At 28.0% G+C, this 19,756-nt stretch overlaps 1 protein-coding gene across 1 annotated transcript in view; it reads right to left on the bottom strand.

Annotated features, from left to right (window-relative positions):
- Positions 1 to 1,290: 1,290 nt before the first annotated feature.
- dlp (dally-like) overlaps positions 1,291 to 19,756 on the bottom strand; it is a 73,912-nt gene continuing 55,446 nt past the window's right edge. Inside the window, exons 2-8 of the mRNA XM_035084046.1 lie at positions 9,402 to 9,572; positions 4,894 to 5,036; positions 4,132 to 4,380; positions 3,623 to 3,791; positions 2,546 to 2,957; positions 2,296 to 2,465; positions 1,291 to 2,214 (exon numbers count right to left, since the gene is read on the bottom strand). Of these exons, the coding sequence (XP_034939937.1) occupies positions 1,835 to 2,214; positions 2,296 to 2,465; positions 2,546 to 2,957; positions 3,623 to 3,791; positions 4,132 to 4,380; positions 4,894 to 5,036; positions 9,402 to 9,572 (1,694 nt within the window). The 3' untranslated portion in view covers positions 1,291 to 1,834. The remainder of the gene's footprint in view (positions 2,215 to 2,295; positions 2,466 to 2,545; positions 2,958 to 3,622; positions 3,792 to 4,131; positions 4,381 to 4,893; positions 5,037 to 9,401; positions 9,573 to 19,756) is intronic.

The raw sequence follows: 19,756 nt of genomic DNA, 5'->3' as shown, positions 1-19,756 counted from the left end.
ATTATTTCATTATTTATATTTAATAATTTCATCGGTTCATAATTTTTTTTTTGTTCCTCTACGGTGTATTTTACATACAAATACTTTTCGTTTTTAATACGAATAAATTACTTTCTGTATTTTTAATAACATTGTCAGCACAATATTTTTTCTTTGTCACATTTAGTACATTTTTTATAATCAATAATCATTGATACTTTTTGTAATCTTTAATTCAGGTTATTACTTTCTAAATAATTTTATTAGCATCTTTATTCAGTTATTCCGTAATTTTTAATCGAAGAAATTTACAATCCTTCGAATGACACGTATTTTTTAATTTTTTTTTACTTCTTTCTATACAGAAGTTTCATAACCCTGTTACCTAGTTGAGTCATTTGTTCCTTTATTGAAAAAATTTACGGAATTATTGGCAGTTTAAAAAAATAATTCTAAAGAACCAAAACTTTTGATCTTAGGTACAAAACAAAAACAAAAAAAAAAATGAAATTTTTAGAATTTATGTATATTATTTGTTTTTTTTTGTAATATGCACAATATTTTAATCAATGCATTTTTACAATCGTCTTTGAATAAAACTCTTGTAACTTGATAAATTTTATATTAATTTGATATTTATAACTATATGCATACAATAATTATTATAATAATTAATAATGATAATCAATAAAAGTAATAATAATATTATTAATAATAATAATTACAAATGATTATATTTAATCGTAGTTAATTATTCATTTAAATATTTCACTAGATTTTTCCTTCTTACACTTTTACATTAATTATATGTTAATTGCTTATTTTAAAATAATTATTTTATCCACAAAATGAATCGAATAAAATACATTTTGAATCCAACAAATAAAATCGTTGAAATTTCTTAATTTTATATTATTAAAACGCGGCTTAATTTTTTATTTGATTTTATCACAGGAGCCTGTTATTATTTTTTTCTTTTTATTTTTCGTATTTGTTTATTCATTTTATTCCTCTCTATGCTCTCTCATTACTGTATTTTTACAGTTTCCACACGCTCAATGAAATATATCAAAACTTAATTCCTAATACACGACTCAAAATATTTTTAAGGGTGTAATCAAAGTCTTCTACCATATCAACATTGATTAATTGAAGTTAATTCGATAGAATAGAAGCTTTAATAAAACCGTTTAAAAAATTTTATTCTAAAACTTTAATTGGCTTCATTCTTGTATCTAATTAATATTTACACTTTACAAAAGAGGAAGAGAGAAAGAGAGAGAGGGAGATAATAAAATGAAAATTAAGAAAAACAAAATCACTTTTCATTCATTTTTAAATAAATTCCATTCACCTCAGCTCTCGAGACAAATTTTTTAACTTCACGAAAGTATTTTTGTTAAAACTACTTGTAAAAAATTTTCACGAATAAATATTGAGTTCTTAAAAAAACACTCTCGCGAATAATTTATAGTCTTATCTCGAAGATCCTGAATCTTTTAATTTTATTTCACTCATAAAAAATTATTTTCCAAAAACCACATATCAAATTATTGACATAATCGACCGTCTTTGTTTATCTCCATCGTCATAATTATCGTAATTTATCGACAATAATTCTGTCGTTGATGATAAAGGTTTTCCTCTGCTCCAAGAGCATTTCACCTTTATCGATAGTACGTATTTTTATCGTCAGTCCATTGAACGACCTGAAGAAGATTTAAAAAAATGGCACACCGGTCGTCATCTACTTAAACCCAAGATCATCATGGATCTTCGTTCTCATTGACATTCAGTTAAACTGAGTGTTAGTTTAATTATTTACAATTTCCATCTGATCATGGAGGATGAGTGATCACAGCCATTCGGTGAGACAACCGCCAAACCACATAACAGCAATAGGGAAGAGATACGACGTGAGGGCACGTGTCAATGATATATGTTGCCTTGTGGCTCCACTATCTACAGCAGTCGTTGTGTCATTTTTATTTTCGTTATTACTATTATTTAAATCAATATCATTATTGTCGATCGTTGGAACTTTAGGTTCTATTTCAACTTTAGGAGATAATCCTGGTGATACTGGAGGTGGTACTACTTTAGGAGTTTGTGGTGGTGCTGGATTTGGCTCATAGCCTGATGATTCTTCACGGAATCCATCTTCATCATCCGTTATTGGATCATCTTCATCAACTCCATCTCCTGATCCACTTCCAGAGCCATAGGGTGTCTCTTCTGTGAAATAAATAAATCTTTTTAGTTTGGTTTTCAATGATGAAACATATACTTTATCATGAAATGTAACTTTATACTAACCAGCATCCACCCAGTCTACATCTTGACCATTAAATGCGGATCTCAATCTACTAGTAATAGTAGTAAGAGCAAATATTTGATCTCTGACAATTGGATGCCTTGGACCACTGCCTCGAACTTCAGGATTTAATGTTTGTGTTTCTCCATCAGACGATACTGGATATAAATACCTAGAATAATACAAATGATTGTATAACAATTGTGTTCTTCAAGCATTAGATTACATTAAAATATAACAAAAAAAACTTACTTATCAACATGAGTACCATTCCAGCATTCTTTAGTGTTACTAGGAGGTACAACGAGACCATCGTTGCATAACTGATATGGCAGATAGATCCAAAACTGTCTTGAATCTCTAACTCTCTGCCTAATCTCCTTAACTAATTTATCAAGCATTGCAGCAGTTGTCGATCGACCATCTTCACTGGTTTCCTGATCGAAGTTTGAAGATTCAAAATCCGTTTCTCGTGCACTCCGTCTTCTTCTTCTTCTTCTACCTAACACTGGTCTCCCACAGCCACTGAAAACCCTCTGGGAGACATCGGCGCTGTTCTCTTGAAAGTTCATTATCGCTTCGGATATCTTGAGATTGATTGGCCTCACCAACATCTCGATGTTAAAAGGACCAAGTAGCCGTTCACCAACTTTACCCACGGCCTCTGGAATTTCAAATTAATTCTCATTAGACTCATGAAGATTTATAATCACATTTAAATTGTGTATAATATAATCAATATTAATTGCATTTATATTCTTATCATCTAGCATTCTGATGATGTAGGATTATTTGAACATTTGAAGAAGAGAAGTAATATAAGACAATTGATAAGTATGAAAAAACTTTTGCTATCTAGAAGAGAATGATGTCATTTTCCAATTTTGGAATACCACCTTCTCAGTTGAATGATATTTCTCATTTGCAAACAGGACAAGTGGTCTCTTCATTAATCTCTCGTGTCTCCTTACTTTCTTAGAATGACATTTGAGTAATCGAGAGTGACTTGTCCTAGTACTTACTTACACTCAACTATATATATATATAAAAGAATAATTAGTCTCCCAGTGAAAATTCATGAGTCTCTAAATTATCATAATGAAATTCGTCTTCTCTACTACTATTGGAGACTTTTCTCTTTATATGCCATCTGTACTTGATCTTTTTTAAATTAATTTTCCTTTTCTATAGCTAAATAAAATTTATCATCTTCTTCAATCTTATTTTTATATTAATCAAATAAATATTTTAAAGTTTCTTTTTTTATATATATATATTTTTTTCATCCAATTGATGATGAATTTCCCACGAGTGTTTAAAACAACTTACCAACAAAGTGATTCCATTCAGCATCGAGTGCTGCATGCTGAGTTAGACAGCCTTTCATCACATTTGCACACATGTCGCCACAGGCAAGAACATTGCCGGCTATACCACTACAGGATGGACATGCTGTCATTCTTGTCAATGCAGCGGCACATTCGGGAGACGCTCTCAGCTGTTAAGAACAAAAGTAAATTTATTTATAACCAACTATTATTATTATTCTTACTATTCTCTGTAATTCATCATGACTACAATAACATGTTAATAATAAAAACAAATGATCAACCTAAGTCTCCTTATTTAGTCAGTCTGACCAGTATTTCCAAAAAAAAAAATATCTCATCTCTTCAATCTTTGTTCTAAAAATATTTATGATACTTATTTATTTCTAGCAGACATGTTGAATATTTTTATTTTCAAGTTAAATCAATGAACGTTCAGCATTTTAATTTGATGGAGATGGATTTTTATTTATGAATAAATCATTTAATGAACTCCAAGTTAAAACCTACCGTCTGCATGTTCTTCAACACGTCAGCAGCTACTGTCAAAGCTTGGCTGAACGCCCTCGTAGCAATGAATGATCTCTTTATCTGTACACCCAATTTCTGTGGTACATCTCCAAATGGTCGCATCTCTTTCATGTGATTACCCACACACTCGAGATACTTGGCGTCAAAAAGGTATTGACTATTCAATACAGTGAACATCTTTTGATATAAAGTGTTAAAAAAATTGTCCATAGCATCATCTAAGTTTACCTGTAATTAAATAGTAAAATAATTATGTCTGATTGTCTTTTATTGAATCATGATATTTATGGGCTAAAATTCATTGGAGATAATCAATCAATAGAATAAAAATGAATGCAAATTTTAGGGAAAAATGTGTAATTTACTGAGATGAAGGAAAGACAGTTGAGTTGATCAGGAGTAGTGGTGTAATTACAAAGGGATTGATTGAGCATTCATTTGCATGAAACAATTTCTAAAGAGAAAAGATATCCCGTTGAGAGTAGAGATTATCCTGCTGTTGAATTGCAACGTAGTCTAGATATGATTTATCGACCTGGAGAAATGCTACTCTACACTTTTATTGAATATTGAAATAATTTAATAGCATCTCCAGTATTTTCTGTGCCATTTATTACTTCTTTACACATACTTTAGACACTCATTTATATTCATTATGACTTATAAAATATTTTATCATTGATAAATTATCACTGTTGAGTATCAATTTCTTAAATGTAATTTTCTAAATGGAAATCTTACCGTTCCTTTCGTATAATAATTTTCCAATTCTTTAAAAAGATCCGTAAAGACGTAGGCATTTTGCTCGTACAAAATTCCATAAGTTTTCTTGAACATCTCATGAAAACCTTTCTTTGAGGTTTCCAATAAATCTTTGAAAAAACCTGGAACAAAAAATTATTCTATTAATGTCAAGTCTCTTAAAGCCTTTTATTATAATCATAAAAAATATTTTCAATTGAAAGAAATAATTTTCTACAAAAACTAATAAGTTAAAGAGCTTTTTATTGAATATAAAATTCAATTTCTTTATTAAAATAAATTCTTAAGAAGAATAAATGTTACATTTGAATAAATGAATATTAGAAATTAATTAAAAAACTAATTATAAATGTCAATAAAAATTCATGATATCAAAAAAGAACAGTCATCCAGTGAATTTTTAATAAATCAAGTTTCTGCTGGACGTCATATACTCCATAAGACGTTGCTAATTACAGTTTGCAATAAAGATGAAATTATTGGATGAAGTTGGGGTAAATTTATCCCCTCATCTACGTCGAACATAGATGGAAATTGGTTAGGAAGTGAAGGATATTGAGGGGGAGGGGGTTAAAATTAGTAGAGATTTTACCGCCTCAAAGTACGACAGACTTTTGTGAATTAAATGCGCCACCGCTACCATTGCCACAGCTAAGTGCTTCCTCTTTCATGGCATCTAGAGATTCGTTACAGGTTACTTGATTCTCTTTAGTAGTTTTCGTTTAAAAGGAATTTTAATCTCATTCCTTGGTGACTAAAGTGACGTCCGAAGAATACGAACACAAAGTTCGAAGTTAAAACGAGATAGAAAAAATAATTGAAGCCTTTTCTATATTATTTTCTTTTTTAACTTTTTCTTTAAATCTCCTTCATTTTCGTCTCAGCTAGATTTTTCTCTTATTAAAAATGTCCAAGAATGATCGTGACATGTGAGATGAAATAAAAATTCTCTCTAGCAAGTATTTTTCGATTTAAATATTATAAGGTACTTTTAAAAAATAATTATTGTTTATTTTTTATTTGGAAGTCATTGTGAAGAGATTGTAATTTTGTCATTTTTTTTTCATGGTCCGTACGTATTTTTGTACGTTTCGAATCAAATTTTTCTAGAGCCTATTTGCCTATTGGTAAGGAATATGTGTGCAAATTTGTGTCCATTTATTAATAATAGAAGTCATTCATTTTTAATATTGTTGAAAATTGAATTAAATATCAATAGAATATTGTCCTTAAGACTCTAAACAATTATAAAAATTTCAATTTCTTATAAACAACAAAAAATGGTTTAAATTTATTGAATTATTATGAACATGAATATAATTATATTAAATTAATATCAATAAAATGCTACCAAGAGAAAAAAATCTATTTTTTAAATTAATTGTTTTTAAATAAATTTTTAATTGTTAAAATAATTACTTTTTCCTTTTATCTATTGATTACTCTAGCTTTTCACTTAAATTCTTTTTTGATTAAGGAAAAAAAAAAATATTTAAAATTTTTTTCTTTATTTTTGTATCAATGAGTCAATGAATTTTATGTGAAAAAAGTCTTCAGCAGGTGCAAGTCTGTAAATCTCTAACTTACCGTAACTCTCACTCAAAGACTTGCTGATGAGGACTTGCGGTGCTTGTTCATATCAAAGCAGTACATGGAAGGTAAAAAAAAATAAAAAAGACGCGGAAGCTTTGGTTGTTTCTCATAGTAAAATTCTCGTCTGTGCCACAAGTATGTTGTGCAGAGTGCTAAGTAAAGAGGGCACACTCAGTGTATGTTCTCTAGCATAATACAGGCACTGGCTAGGTACCCACTACCCACATCAAAGCCAAACTAAGAGTGAGAGAGAGATATCAGTTAAAGGAGTCATGAACTCAAAGAGTAGCACTCTGTGAGATGTAAAAATTAATTGGAAGCTTAGTAGGAAAACAAATTGGAAAGGTAATATATAATATTATCATGGTTACTGCTAATGAAATTTTTAATTATAATTACCTTTATTTCCATTCCTTTGAATATTATTTTTTATTTTCATGCAAATTCATGTATGTTTACAAACAACATTTGTGCTTGAATTGATAATATTCAAATTTGAATAATTAATTTTAAAAAGACTCTTTGATTATTGTAGCAGTTTATTTGATTAAAGGTAATCAATAAAAAAAAAAGAAGTATATAAATTTTATGGTTAATAAAAAAGTAATTATTCTTTTTAACTCTTTAAGCAATATTTAGAGCATTAAATGAATAACTTTGATGTTTTTTTATTTAATCTTGTTTTTCAATTAATTATCAATTTATAAGAATAAATTAAAATTTTATTTACGCAAATTATTAAATAATGAAATATTTTTATTTGCAACTTTATTAGATTAACTCTGAAAATTTTTGATTTGCAATATAATTAATCTCTAAATTATTTTATTTTATTTTTTTATTAAAAAAAATTATAATGTTAGTTATTTATCTATTAATATAAAAAGGTCAACAGCAGAGTATTAGAAAAAAAAATATACTGTAAAAATGACAATTAAATTGAAATAATAAAATGTTATGTATTATTTAGAAAAGAAAAATAATATGAACTGTAATTACGAAAATTGATAAATACTTTGGATAAAAAATTTCCTCTCTTTGTAATAAAATTAATTAAATATATTAATCTGAAAAGAAAATTAATAAGAATACCATAATAATTTAAACTAGCTCTCTCAGGTAGAAATTAAATGAAGGGTTGTTGTTTTAAGTTTGTACTTAAACTTTAGATGATTACACTCTTGAATTATCTGAGGTTGAAGTGAGTAACTCAAGGTTTGAGTTGTATCGTGTAAACTTTGAATAAAACTTGCCAATTCAAGTATTGAAGATTGCAAGTTCAATGAAATAAAAATAATAATAATAATAATCATAATAATAATAAAATTTAGTTAAATAATAATTTGAACACATTGATGTGTGTAGTCAAAGAATAGTAAGTCATACACAACATGTGCAAGTGTATTTTTCTGTAAAGTGGTTTTTTCTAAGATGAAAGAGAAAATATATCTCATCTCTCTGTGATGCGTACACACGTCTGCAACTGGCTTAAACATGAAGTTCTCTTTAATTAGAAAACGAAATGAAAGAAAAATAAATAGAAAAAAGTTTAAGAGAATTCGTATAAAGCGTTTCATTTTTATTTTCTCTTAACGTAACTCTCTTTCGAAGCCACTGAAATCTCTCGTTTCATCCCCCTCTTTATACTTCCGTCACATTCCCTAGAAACATCGTGTACTGGACAGCTTCGATCCCCAGTTGTCACTTGTACCACTAACGAGAAAAACTATTTTGAATTGAGAAAATACATTTCTTTTGATAGTTTTTAATTATTTAGCTTTCTCTAGGGAATAATTTTTTTTGTTGGTATTTTATCAATAATCAATAATATTTTTTAATTAATTTGATATTTATTAAAAATATAAATAATAAAGAATTTTTTTAGAATATAGCCAATCTTGATTATTTTAAGTGTTTTATTTCAATGCACTAAAAGTGTTTTAATATAATGTCACAAAGAAATAATTTTTATTTACATTAAACAAAGGAAAAAATAATTTTTTTTAAAATATTATAATCAAGTACTCTTTTGTAAATGATTGAAAATTGTGGAATAAAAAAGTTTCATAAACAAAAAAAAATTATCATAGAATAAAATTCAGAGAAATAAATCCTTTTATCTATACATTTTGATTAAATTTATCATATCAAAAAATCGTAAAAAAAAAAATGGTTTACTTTTATTCTGTGAAAATTTTTTTGCCAACTTTAAACAGCAGTATTATTTTTTTCAACTGCACCAATAAAAAAAGTACTCAGTTACAATTCTATGTAGATTCAGCAAAATAAAAATAGGATCAATTGTAAAGCAGACAGTAAATATTCATTTTTCTTTTATTCAATTGATATTTGAATAGTAAAATCTTATTTACTTAAAAACAAAAATTGCATGGAATCATAAAATTGCACAAAGCTTTATTTATTATATTATATTTATTTATATAAAATATAAATACTCTTCATTACCTCGCAACATAACATTTTAATTTTAATTTTTTTTTAATGATTCTGATTTTTTTAGTCTACAATATTTTACATCATAATAAAAATAATAATAATTGTTATTATTATTATTATTATTATTATTATTTTTATTATGAATCATCAGGATCATAATACTGAGTCTGATTATTAAATACTGACACATAATAATATTACAAAAAAATTCATTTAATTCCAACATAAAATTATTTTTTCTCCATTATTTTACAAAAATTTTCCTCGAGAAATTTTCTTTTTTTCAAATCCAACAACGCAACCAATTGAAACCAAAAAAAAAAAAATTTCTTTTGACTTATTCAGTTTGATTCAAGTTTGTGCTTTACTTTGATTACGTGGATTAAAGGAAGAGTACTAAAAGTGTAAGTATGTGTAGTAAAGGTTGATGTACTCACTGTGAAATCTTGTGCCCCTCGTGGCAAGAAGCTGTTGGAGTCGACTAAGGGTCGATCTCGTGGCTTTTTCGTGCCTTTCTCGTGCTTTTGCCTGAAGCCTTAACTCCATGTCCGCCGAACAACATACCTCTCCGCCACTACTTATACCTCCACATGACTTTAATTCTTTTGCTGTAATCACAAAAAAAAAGAGTAAATCATTAAAATTTTATAACGAAAGAAAAAATATTTGATTATTATTATTTTTTTTTTCAAACATTTAAATTGATCATTAAACTCCTTATTTACCCAATTATATATTTATTCTATCAAAGTTATACAAAAGTTCAAGAAGAACCTTTTTTTATTATCATTAATAAAATTATTAAAACTCGACTGGATAAAATAAATTAAAAAAAAAAAGCATTTCTTTTTTTCTTTAACTTGAAACTGCAATTTCTAACAAGGAAATCGGATTGTCTTGTGGGAAAAGTATCCTCTTTTTACTCTCTGATGCTTATAGCCAAAGTATCCTTTCTTTCCTCTACTTGCAAACATCCACAACGATGCGATCAATTTTCTGAGATCACCGCACTGGGATTTCACAGCAAGAAATGTCTCTTGGGTAAATGATGATCGACACGATACTCCTCTACCTCTTTACCAATTTCTTTAAATTTCATTTTATAGTCCATAGACCGCTGTCTAAATTCGATCAAAAACATGAACATTTGAAATGTAGGAAACAAATACGTCGTATTTTTAAATTTATAGAGTGAAGTCTTTTTAAAGTATCATCTTCGCAATATCTTTTATCTGCTATAACTTTTTACTATAAAAATTATTTTCTTGTTATTTTTCCATCCTCAGTTGAACAACTAATAAACAATTATTGACATAAGATTTTTTATTAATAATAATTATTAATTCTATTATTATTTTTTTTTATTAAGCTTTTGAACTTTAACAGAACCTACTATTAGTTTTTGTCAATTTATACAAGTTTATTTTTCACTATTTGAATTCGTTGATTTTTTTTTTGTAAAAAAATTAATTCAAAAGGTTTCAAATAAATGGTTCCAGTCAATAAAATGATTAAAAAGAACCTATTTATTTTATTTCCCAGAAACTGAAAGAGAGACTATCATGTGGAATAATTTTCTATATTCACTTTAGGGTTTATCTTTCAGAACGTCTTTGCTTTGAAATATGTTCTCTTTTATTTCAAAATTTTAAATATTAGATATATTAATTGTAACAATCACCCCTCTTTTCGTCATCCATTTTGTGGCTCCCACAACTTGTACAGGATTAATTTTCGAAAAAAGGCAACTTGGTGAGAGTGGGAGTTAGTGATTGAAGCGATTTCAAGATATTGAATCTGTAAATCGAATTTTCTGAAAATTCAATTAAGAGACAGTTAGATTGGTTTACTTAAACTTTTCTTTAGATGTTGACGACGCGTTAATTGAACTTAAAAAGTAATTTCAGTTCAATTTATTTACACTTTGGTTTTAATTAAAACAACATAGTTACAATTATTACGTAAATTATGAGAGAGAGAGAGAGAGAGAGACGTAAATAAATTACATGAAAGAAATTAATTTTCTCAAAATAAGTTACTATAATTAATATCTTATTTAATAACTATAAAATATTATTCTCATAAAAATTGTAAAAAATTTATTACTCAACATTGTAGAATTTGAAGAATAAAAATGTAAGATAAAAAATAATTATTACTATTTTCAGAGTTAGATGGTGGATTAAATAAATCCACTTATATTTTATAGTTATTGTTATGTGATGTTATAAAATTTTTCTATCATCAAAAAGTTATAAAAAGGGGAGTGGCAGTCCAGTGGAAATGAGTCTGGATTGCTCCTTGAGAAGTTTCAAACGAGGGGTTGACTCTTGAAGGATGTTGACGAAAGCCAAGAGGATGAGTTTGAAATTAGCTTAGGCGTTAGAAGCCAGATATTGACAGATAAGCAATATAGCTTGTTAAATCAGTGAAGCTGAAGTAATGGAAAGTTTTCAACAAGTAAAATTGTTTTAAAACAATTGTAATTTCATTTAATGCATACAACTATTTTAAATCTTTAAAAGATTAAAATTTTATTTTATTAAAAATCCTGTAGAATAAAATTAAAATTAAAAAAATATAAGTATTTAATCCTTTAAATGTCAGCTTTAAATATTTAAACAAAGTAAAAAATTGATTTTTAAATATTAAATATTTTTAGAATACGACTTTTTTGAATGATTCATTTTTTTTTAGTAAACAAAGGGTGCCAGCATTTTTCATTTCCTGTCTTCAACGTTGATCTGTTTGTCTACTTACTCCGTAAGCTTTCGGTAGAGTGAAAAGTTTCTTGTTGTTCCTTTGGGAATTGAAATAGGGGAAGTTTTTCCCCACTTTATTTTCCATATTTTCTTGGATTTACATACCATTTTTTTTTATATTAAAAGGATTGTAAAAAATATTTTTCTAAAAATTAAAATATCTTGAGAGGAATTTATTTTAGCCTTGCTTAGTCCTACAATGCTTCTAGTGACATCTATGATATAACCGATATTATAAATTCAACAGATTTTTTGTTCTAGTGGAGCCTTAATTGGAAAATGTTTATCAGTTTATATTAGGCTTACAAATACTACATCTAAATTAGGTGTTTATTACATCATGAATGCCTAAATATAAATTACAAGCCATAAATGCTGTTCAATTTTTGTAGGTTCCTTTTGAGGTTATACTTGTGATCTCCCTATACCCTCCTATACCGAATTAAGACAGTTTTTATGTCGCGTAGTGTAGCTTACGTAATCTTCAAAAGGTTTAAAGAACAAATAATAACTTATTTTAATAATACATATATTTTAATCGTCTAGATCAATTTGATTACACTGACTGTAAATATAATGTGGTTGTAAAAAAAAAAAAAAAAATTAAAATGGATAAAAGTATTTGAATCATTAAAATGATTCATGAGTAGTCTGCTTTTATCCAAATGGTGGTAAAATATATTTACTAAGAATATCATTGAATTTTTATTTAAAACAGACCTAGTAAGTGCAACTGAATAAATTAAAGCTTCGGAAGTAAGTCTAGTCGCGGTGTCGCGACGTTAACAAATAGTTTACGATGTTTCCGTATTACCCAAGGACTTTAGTACGCTATATATATATAACATTGTATATCCTTAGTTGTTCCGTATAATGGTTCTGTCCGGACTGCTATGGTATTATAACTCCGGATGTCTGAAATAGTCCGAAATCGCCTCCAGTACTCCTGGAACGTCATTTCTGAATTTTGGCTACGATCCACTGGTTTCGTTGTTCTATGAATTCTCGATATCCTGCTGAATAAATATGTATACATTCTGGTCATATTTTTAGGTTGGAATATTGGATATGTCTAGGTAAATAGATGTATGATAAAATGTCCAATACCTTATCTATTTATGTACGAGAAGGCATTCTTTAATTGGAGACATCTAGACTAAATGGGTCTTCCCAAAATCTCCTGAAGTTAATTTAATTTTTATTTATAGAAAAATTTAAATAAACTTGAAAAATAATTTTTTAATAACATTTTAGAGGTAATTTTAATGAATCCATGCATGATTGATAAACATTTACATGTTTCTGGAATTAATTTTGCTATTTTTATTTTTTGCTGATGTTGTGTTGCAATATGTTCCGTATGTACTACCATATGTTGAAATAATAGGAACTGATTAAAAAATTTTTTTAACCATAACAAAAATATATATGATTAAAAATCTAGTTTTTCTACACCGATAAAAAAATCTAAAATATTGGATTGCTATTTTAGATATGGTCCATTAATTATCTAGATAATCCTTACAACTATCTAATAAGATCGTTTATCTAAAAAGTACGATATTATTCCCACATCTATAAAATTTATTCAATGTATTGTTAAAATACTATTGTAATAAATAAAGATGTTACAAAAAAGATAAAGATAATTTTTTGAGATGATTAGATAAAAGAGGTATTTATTGAATATATTGAGTCGATTTTAAGGTACTTCTGCAAAGCATAGAAACTTAGGGAAACTCTTGTTTCTAAGTTTGTAATATCGTTTGATACAGCGAATAGTTTCGATTTAGATAGTGTAAAAAGAGACGAAGATATAATTATAAAATACTTGAGTTCGTTAAATTTACTGAGGATTTTCAGATGGATGAAGTTGAAAGCAGAATCTGTTCATTCCGTCTGGAAGCAAATATTTGACAGCCCGTTGGGTCTATACCATTAATTTCCGTCCCTGTTTTCAATTTCTCAAAGACGCTTCACTCTATGTTGGATACCTTAGTTCTATTTGAAATTACAAGCCACGTGGCAAGAAACGAAGTAAATCGCTTTAGGGTTGCCTTAGGCTAGTATTTTGATGCGTATACAGACTTTCTTCGCTTCCTCCTTTAGCATGTTTCATATCTTGCAGATTTTCGTTTGTATTCGTCGCAATGTGTAACGTGAATACAAATTTATTATGCGAAGAAAATAGATCGAATTTCGTCTATAGTGTGTGGTTTAATCGAATTTTTCTGGAGCTTTCTGTAGAGAAAGTAAAATTTGGAAATTCTTGAAAGAAGAATTCTTTGGAGATTTGAGAATATATCAAAGGGATTTCAATTGCTGTTTATAACAGAAATGGAATTTTTTATGTTACATAATTTCTTTTTCATCAACATAATAATTATTTTTATTTGTTTATTAAATTTATAATATAACAGTTGAAATAAAAAATTTATTTAACAAATAAAATAAAAATTTAGAATTTATTTTAAATAAATACTTGAAAATAATTTTCAATATTTAAAATAAATAAATAATTTACGTTTTATGATGTAATCATTATAGAATCATAAACTTTTAATGCATGCCTTTATCAGTAATTCAATGTCCTTACGAGTTTAATTACTAACGTTGTATAACATGAATTTAATTCCTGAGAAAATGTGTACTTAATAATTTTTTTCTAAATGAAATACTTATTAATACTTGTAGCAGTACAACAGAGTGACTTGAAGAAATTTTCCGCAGATGTTGGTGCTTATTTCTCACGACTCCAAATAGCCAGTTAATAATATTACGCGAAATGAAAGTCATAAAATACGAAAAAATATTTAAGTTCAAGTATTTATTACTTCCTTTTTATACATATAAGTACTTGAGATTTATTTTATTTCAACGATTCTCGTAAAAATGAATTTATTAGAAGCTAAATGAATAGAATTTACTTGAAAGAATCCTTGAAAATAATTATGTAATTTTTTTATGCTAACTCAATTGAGGTTCAACATATTTTTTAATTTCATCTCAAGTAATGAACTTATTTTGTATTTATGAACATCTAAAATTTTTAAATAAATAAAATTAATCCAACAGCTAAATATTTCTTTTTTTTTAATTGATAATTTTTATAAAAAATCATTCTTTAAAGGTTACCATGTTGAATGATTTATTTTATATTATTATTTATAATTATCTATCATTATTAATTATTATTGTTAATCATTTATCAAGAAAGTGTAGTAAAATAATTTTTCAAATCAATTTAATTTAAATTCAAACTGCATCTCAATAACCAAACTCTCGACGAAAAGTCTGTCATTTTTTATCAAGCTGTACCCGAATGGTGTCACGTCTCCAAAGCCAACAAAAAACCATTTTATTTTATTGTAAGATTTCATTGTATACATTCGATCAATTTATTATTTACCATTATAGAAAAGTAACAGGCAATAAATTGGGTCAATTTTTAAATAAGACATTTCAAAGGTAACACCATTGTTTATTTTCTCATAAAAGACCTACTGAAAAACCTCAAGAATATATTTCTCATAGTTATCAAACAATTTCAAAATAAAACTCATTTGTCGACGACATGTGGGGTGGAGATTTTTCTCTTCTATTATATTAGAGCCCTTACTTTGAAAAATCGAAACTCATTTTCGTGCAATAATCGACGTAAAAGCGTGAAACTTTTGTATATAGTCGAACATTGCAAAGTCTGAATCCAGAGGTAGTTTCGAGCTGACGATCAAATAAGAGAGACGAGGATAGTGTATAGCAAGAGACTAGGGGGGACAGCCTCACGCGATGGGGTGAGAAGACATAGGGTTGCTAGGAAACACCCCTATTTCACGTGTTATATTGCATTACCCTATCCGACTCCTATATAAGAGGGGGTCGAATCGGTCGCACAAGACCACGATTTCCGCACCAATCTCTCTCTCTCTCTTTTTTGTCTCTCTGCTGATCTATAATCGTCACCATGCACAGATTCTACATACAAATTAAATACAAAGTTATCACATGCGTCCATTCCTTCAACTTAGACAAAGTCATTCCTAATTAACGACTGAGCCGTGGAGTATAGAAAGAGGGAGGGGGCAGAGATTAATAATCCGCAAGAGAAAAATATTTTATTTGCTATAGAATTTAAATGAGAATAATTATAAAATGAGCAAATCAGAAAGTAGAATAAGTGCAGTCGTAAGAGTGGACATTAGCCAAAGTACTGATTATAATTAAGCTATTTTTTATCCTAATCTCGTGAAAATTTTTCTATTAATTACATCTGTACTTGTCTCTTTGTGGCTCCCCTCCACTCCACCCTCTTAAATTGAAGTATAAAACAATTATATTCATTTCTTTAAGACACTTAGTTTAGAGCACCAATTCTGCACTTTACCCAAAACCTTTTTATACATCTAATCGTGTGTTATTTAAATCTGTTTCGAAATTAATTTTACTGCCACCTGCTTGATTATCTTTAACAACTTTTTTTTACTTGAAAAAATACATCAAATATTTTTATACACACTTGTTAATATTGATAAAAGGGTTCTTGGAGGAAAAGAATGAATTGACAGAGGAAATGATCATCAGAAGCGAGTAGGGAAGACGAGAAACAATAAAGAGAATTTCAAACGTAACAGGTGGGTAATCAAATTGATGATCGTCAGAGAGAGCAAAAATTTATCTTTCTGTAAAATATTCCGTTGCTTTTTTTTTTTTGGGTAAAGTAAAGTCAATTGGTATTTCCATATGCACAAAAAAAAGAAACTAAAAAAAAATTGATTTCTTTGTTTGAGCTTTTTTTTTTATTCATTAAATGTGAACTATTTCAATTATTATGGTTATCAAATAAGTTAGGAAAAATTTCCTTTATATTCATTAAAAGTATTTGAATGGAAGGAAAAAAAAAAGACTAGAGAAGCTTTGATTCTGACTAATGAATTTAAAAGAGTCAATACTAATTTGGAAGAATGTGAGATATTTTTTCGGTTTTTTTTGTTAAGGGATAATTATTAATTACTGAAATGATAGTAATGCATCAAATGGAAGGATGAGATGAATGAGATAACGATAAAATGTATCTCAAAATATTTTAACGAATTTATTTTTTATATAAAAAATAAAAAATAGTTGATGTAGATAAAACTAAACTGGATAACGAATTCGTCATTCAAAAAAGGAAGAAAAAATAAAAAAAATTCTTTCTCATTTAAATTCGTGAAGCTTGACAAGTTTCACTTGATTACTCATTCCATTGGTCGAGAGTTTGAGTATAAAAGTGACTAGAGAGAACGCACTTTTCATTGTGCCAAACTCGTTTGCTTCCTTGATGATCATTATGATTCTGTTGGTTATGATAAGCTCGTTCGTCAATCTTTCGACGTGTCTGGCAGACTGACGGTTTGTTGGCTTGTTCTACTCGTTTCATGTATATATGCTTCTGAGCAGTCTACTATGCAAATGGGTATGCGGCTATCGAGATGTTGGCGGTGAAAGACTTGTCACAGGGTCCACTTAACATTCACGTCCATTCATGAGATACCAAACAAAGAAATACACGTTTTTTTTTCTTGGCTTTTTATATACACATTTTTCCATTACAATCTTCTCTCTGAATTGAGAAACGTTCTCTTGAGATGTTTGCATTTATCAAGGGTCACTTATTCCAAGCATGTAGGCTTGACAATTATCGTTTTCATACGAAAAATATTTTATAAAAATTCTGTCAAGGTGTATTCAACTAATTCATCTTGATGACCAATTTTTTTGACAAAAAAAAAAGTACTTATTGAATAGAAGTTGGTGTATGAATAAATTTTAAATATTTTTACTATGACTAGGAAGACAAATAATTTTTTTTCAAACCCAAATAAACGAATATAGTAAATACTATTCAGCGAATATTTACTATTTTTTAGTGTCAATCCAATTACTGATTTATCCAGTGATAGAAAGCTAATAAATAATCACTGATTCGCAGTAGTTTATTTAGTTTTGTAGCTTCAATATCTTTTTTCCAGATAATGTTATTATTAAATTAATTCTCTAGACTGTTTTTAATAAATAAAAATGATTAAAAAAAAAAAAACATAAAATTAAAAAGGAGAATAAATAAATGTAAGCTCCATTTTTTTGGTTGTACTTTAGGAGAATGAAGGCAGCATTAATGTTGAGAATTATAGGATATGAGTGTAACAAAGAGAGAAAATATAAAGGACTCTACGTGACGCGCCACATTGTCGCAGAGTGAGACCTATTCATGGGCGAACAGAGCCCAAGCTCTTCTCTATCGCCCTTTATTTGCATTTCCATCTGGTTGTGTAAGTGTTCTTGAAGGGATCACTCTCACTTTTTCACTCAAACGGAAGTGCTAACCCTGCGTATTTCCAGAGTGTAACATTATAACTTACTATTTCGTTGTTGGAATATAATATAACAAATCGTTCCTTTGTCATGCTCAACCAACTTTATTACTTCTGTTTCCTTCATTTTTTGTTTATTAAATATTTCATCACACTTTGTCTCTTTAAAAAATTTTACTCTTCAACTTGAAATAAAATATATATCTTAAAATTCTTCAATGCATCGACAATTATTTAATTGATTATCTAATTATTATTTATATCTCGTTTAAATTTAATGACATCTTTCAGCCTTTTATCGACTGGTTTATGGTCAAACATACCCAATTGTCAGACGATAAAATTTTTATTAGCGTATTTTAAGACTGTAATGTTGATGCGAATGAGGGTGAGACTTTAGAAATGTTGGAATGAAAATATATATTCGTTCATTGTTTGCTCGCCAAATTTAGAAGGCGTTTAAATACCCAGTAGAATGAACACAGACACACAGACACACCCGGGTGGGCTGATCTACCAACAAACGTCCGGTGCATTCTCTAAACATAGGGTGTAGGTGTTACTGCATATAAAGTTCATTCAACTTGCCCCTTAATGATACCATTATTTAGCCATTTTTATTATTATACGACTTTTGTATACAATTCGTCGAATTTATTGTCACTGAGTTGAGAATAACTTGATTCTTATTTTCATTGAAATTGTAATTGTCCAGTCAATGTGCAATGTAAATATAAAATTTCATGGAACAATTCGAGCCCGGGCTTATCCTATAGAAAAAAATGTCAGCTGCATCATATATTTATTTTAACTTAAAAATTAATATTCACAATGACCCTACATTTGATCTCAAACAGTTAAAAAAACCAGCCAGGGTCGCAGCCATTTTTGTTAATTAATATGCGAGTTTAAACCAGTGAAATAAAAAATTTTTTTGATCTCAATTATTTTATTACTTTTTTCAATAAAAATGAAATTATTTTGTGCTGATTGGAACAATTTAATTATTGAAATATGTTTGAAGATAAAAAAAAAATATAACGGTTTTTTTATTTATATATTTATTTATTTTATATAAAACAAAACTTGACGCAACTCGTGAATATCAATTTGGGAATGGAATTTATTTGATGCATCGACCATAGTCGCACTTGAAAGCAAGAATATATATATATATATATATATATGTATATGGTATGTAAATGGTTTTGTGTGGCATGAAAAACCACCAGTAGCCAACAAAATTGTAACTGCTTCGTTGTGTAATCTGCATTCATGTTCACCCTCTGCTCTTTGGCATTTTATCCAGAAAATTGTGAATGAAATAGCCCAGAATCGACATGATATATTTCTTTTACACCCTTTTGTCGGTTTCAAACTACTCTTTCTATCATTTCTTCCTTTTTTATTACGTTGTCCTTTCATGATTAATTGTTCGTAATAAATGGATCTCTATTAAAAACGCTAATAAATGGTTATACCCACTAAAAAACTTTAATTCTACTTCCAAACGAAGAAAAAAAATTAACATTTTACACTTTTTATTAGCAGAAAGCAATTTGTCTAATTTCTAAATTTAAATTTTCGCGCTTATTAGAATAAATATCAGCAGTCGGTAATTAAAAATAAGGGGAAAAAATTTAAAATTGAGAATTGTCACGACACTTAAATTTAATT

Source organism: Chelonus insularis, unplaced genomic scaffold (assembly GCF_013357705.1).
Source record: "Chelonus insularis isolate UGA/USDA-ARS -01 unplaced genomic scaffold, ASM1335770v1 contig_381_pilon, whole genome shotgun sequence".
Taxonomy (NCBI): Eukaryota; Metazoa; Arthropoda; class Insecta; order Hymenoptera; family Braconidae; genus Chelonus; species Chelonus insularis.
The sequence above is the reverse complement of the archived record's forward strand: the minus strand, read 5'-3'. Positions and strand labels throughout refer to the sequence as shown.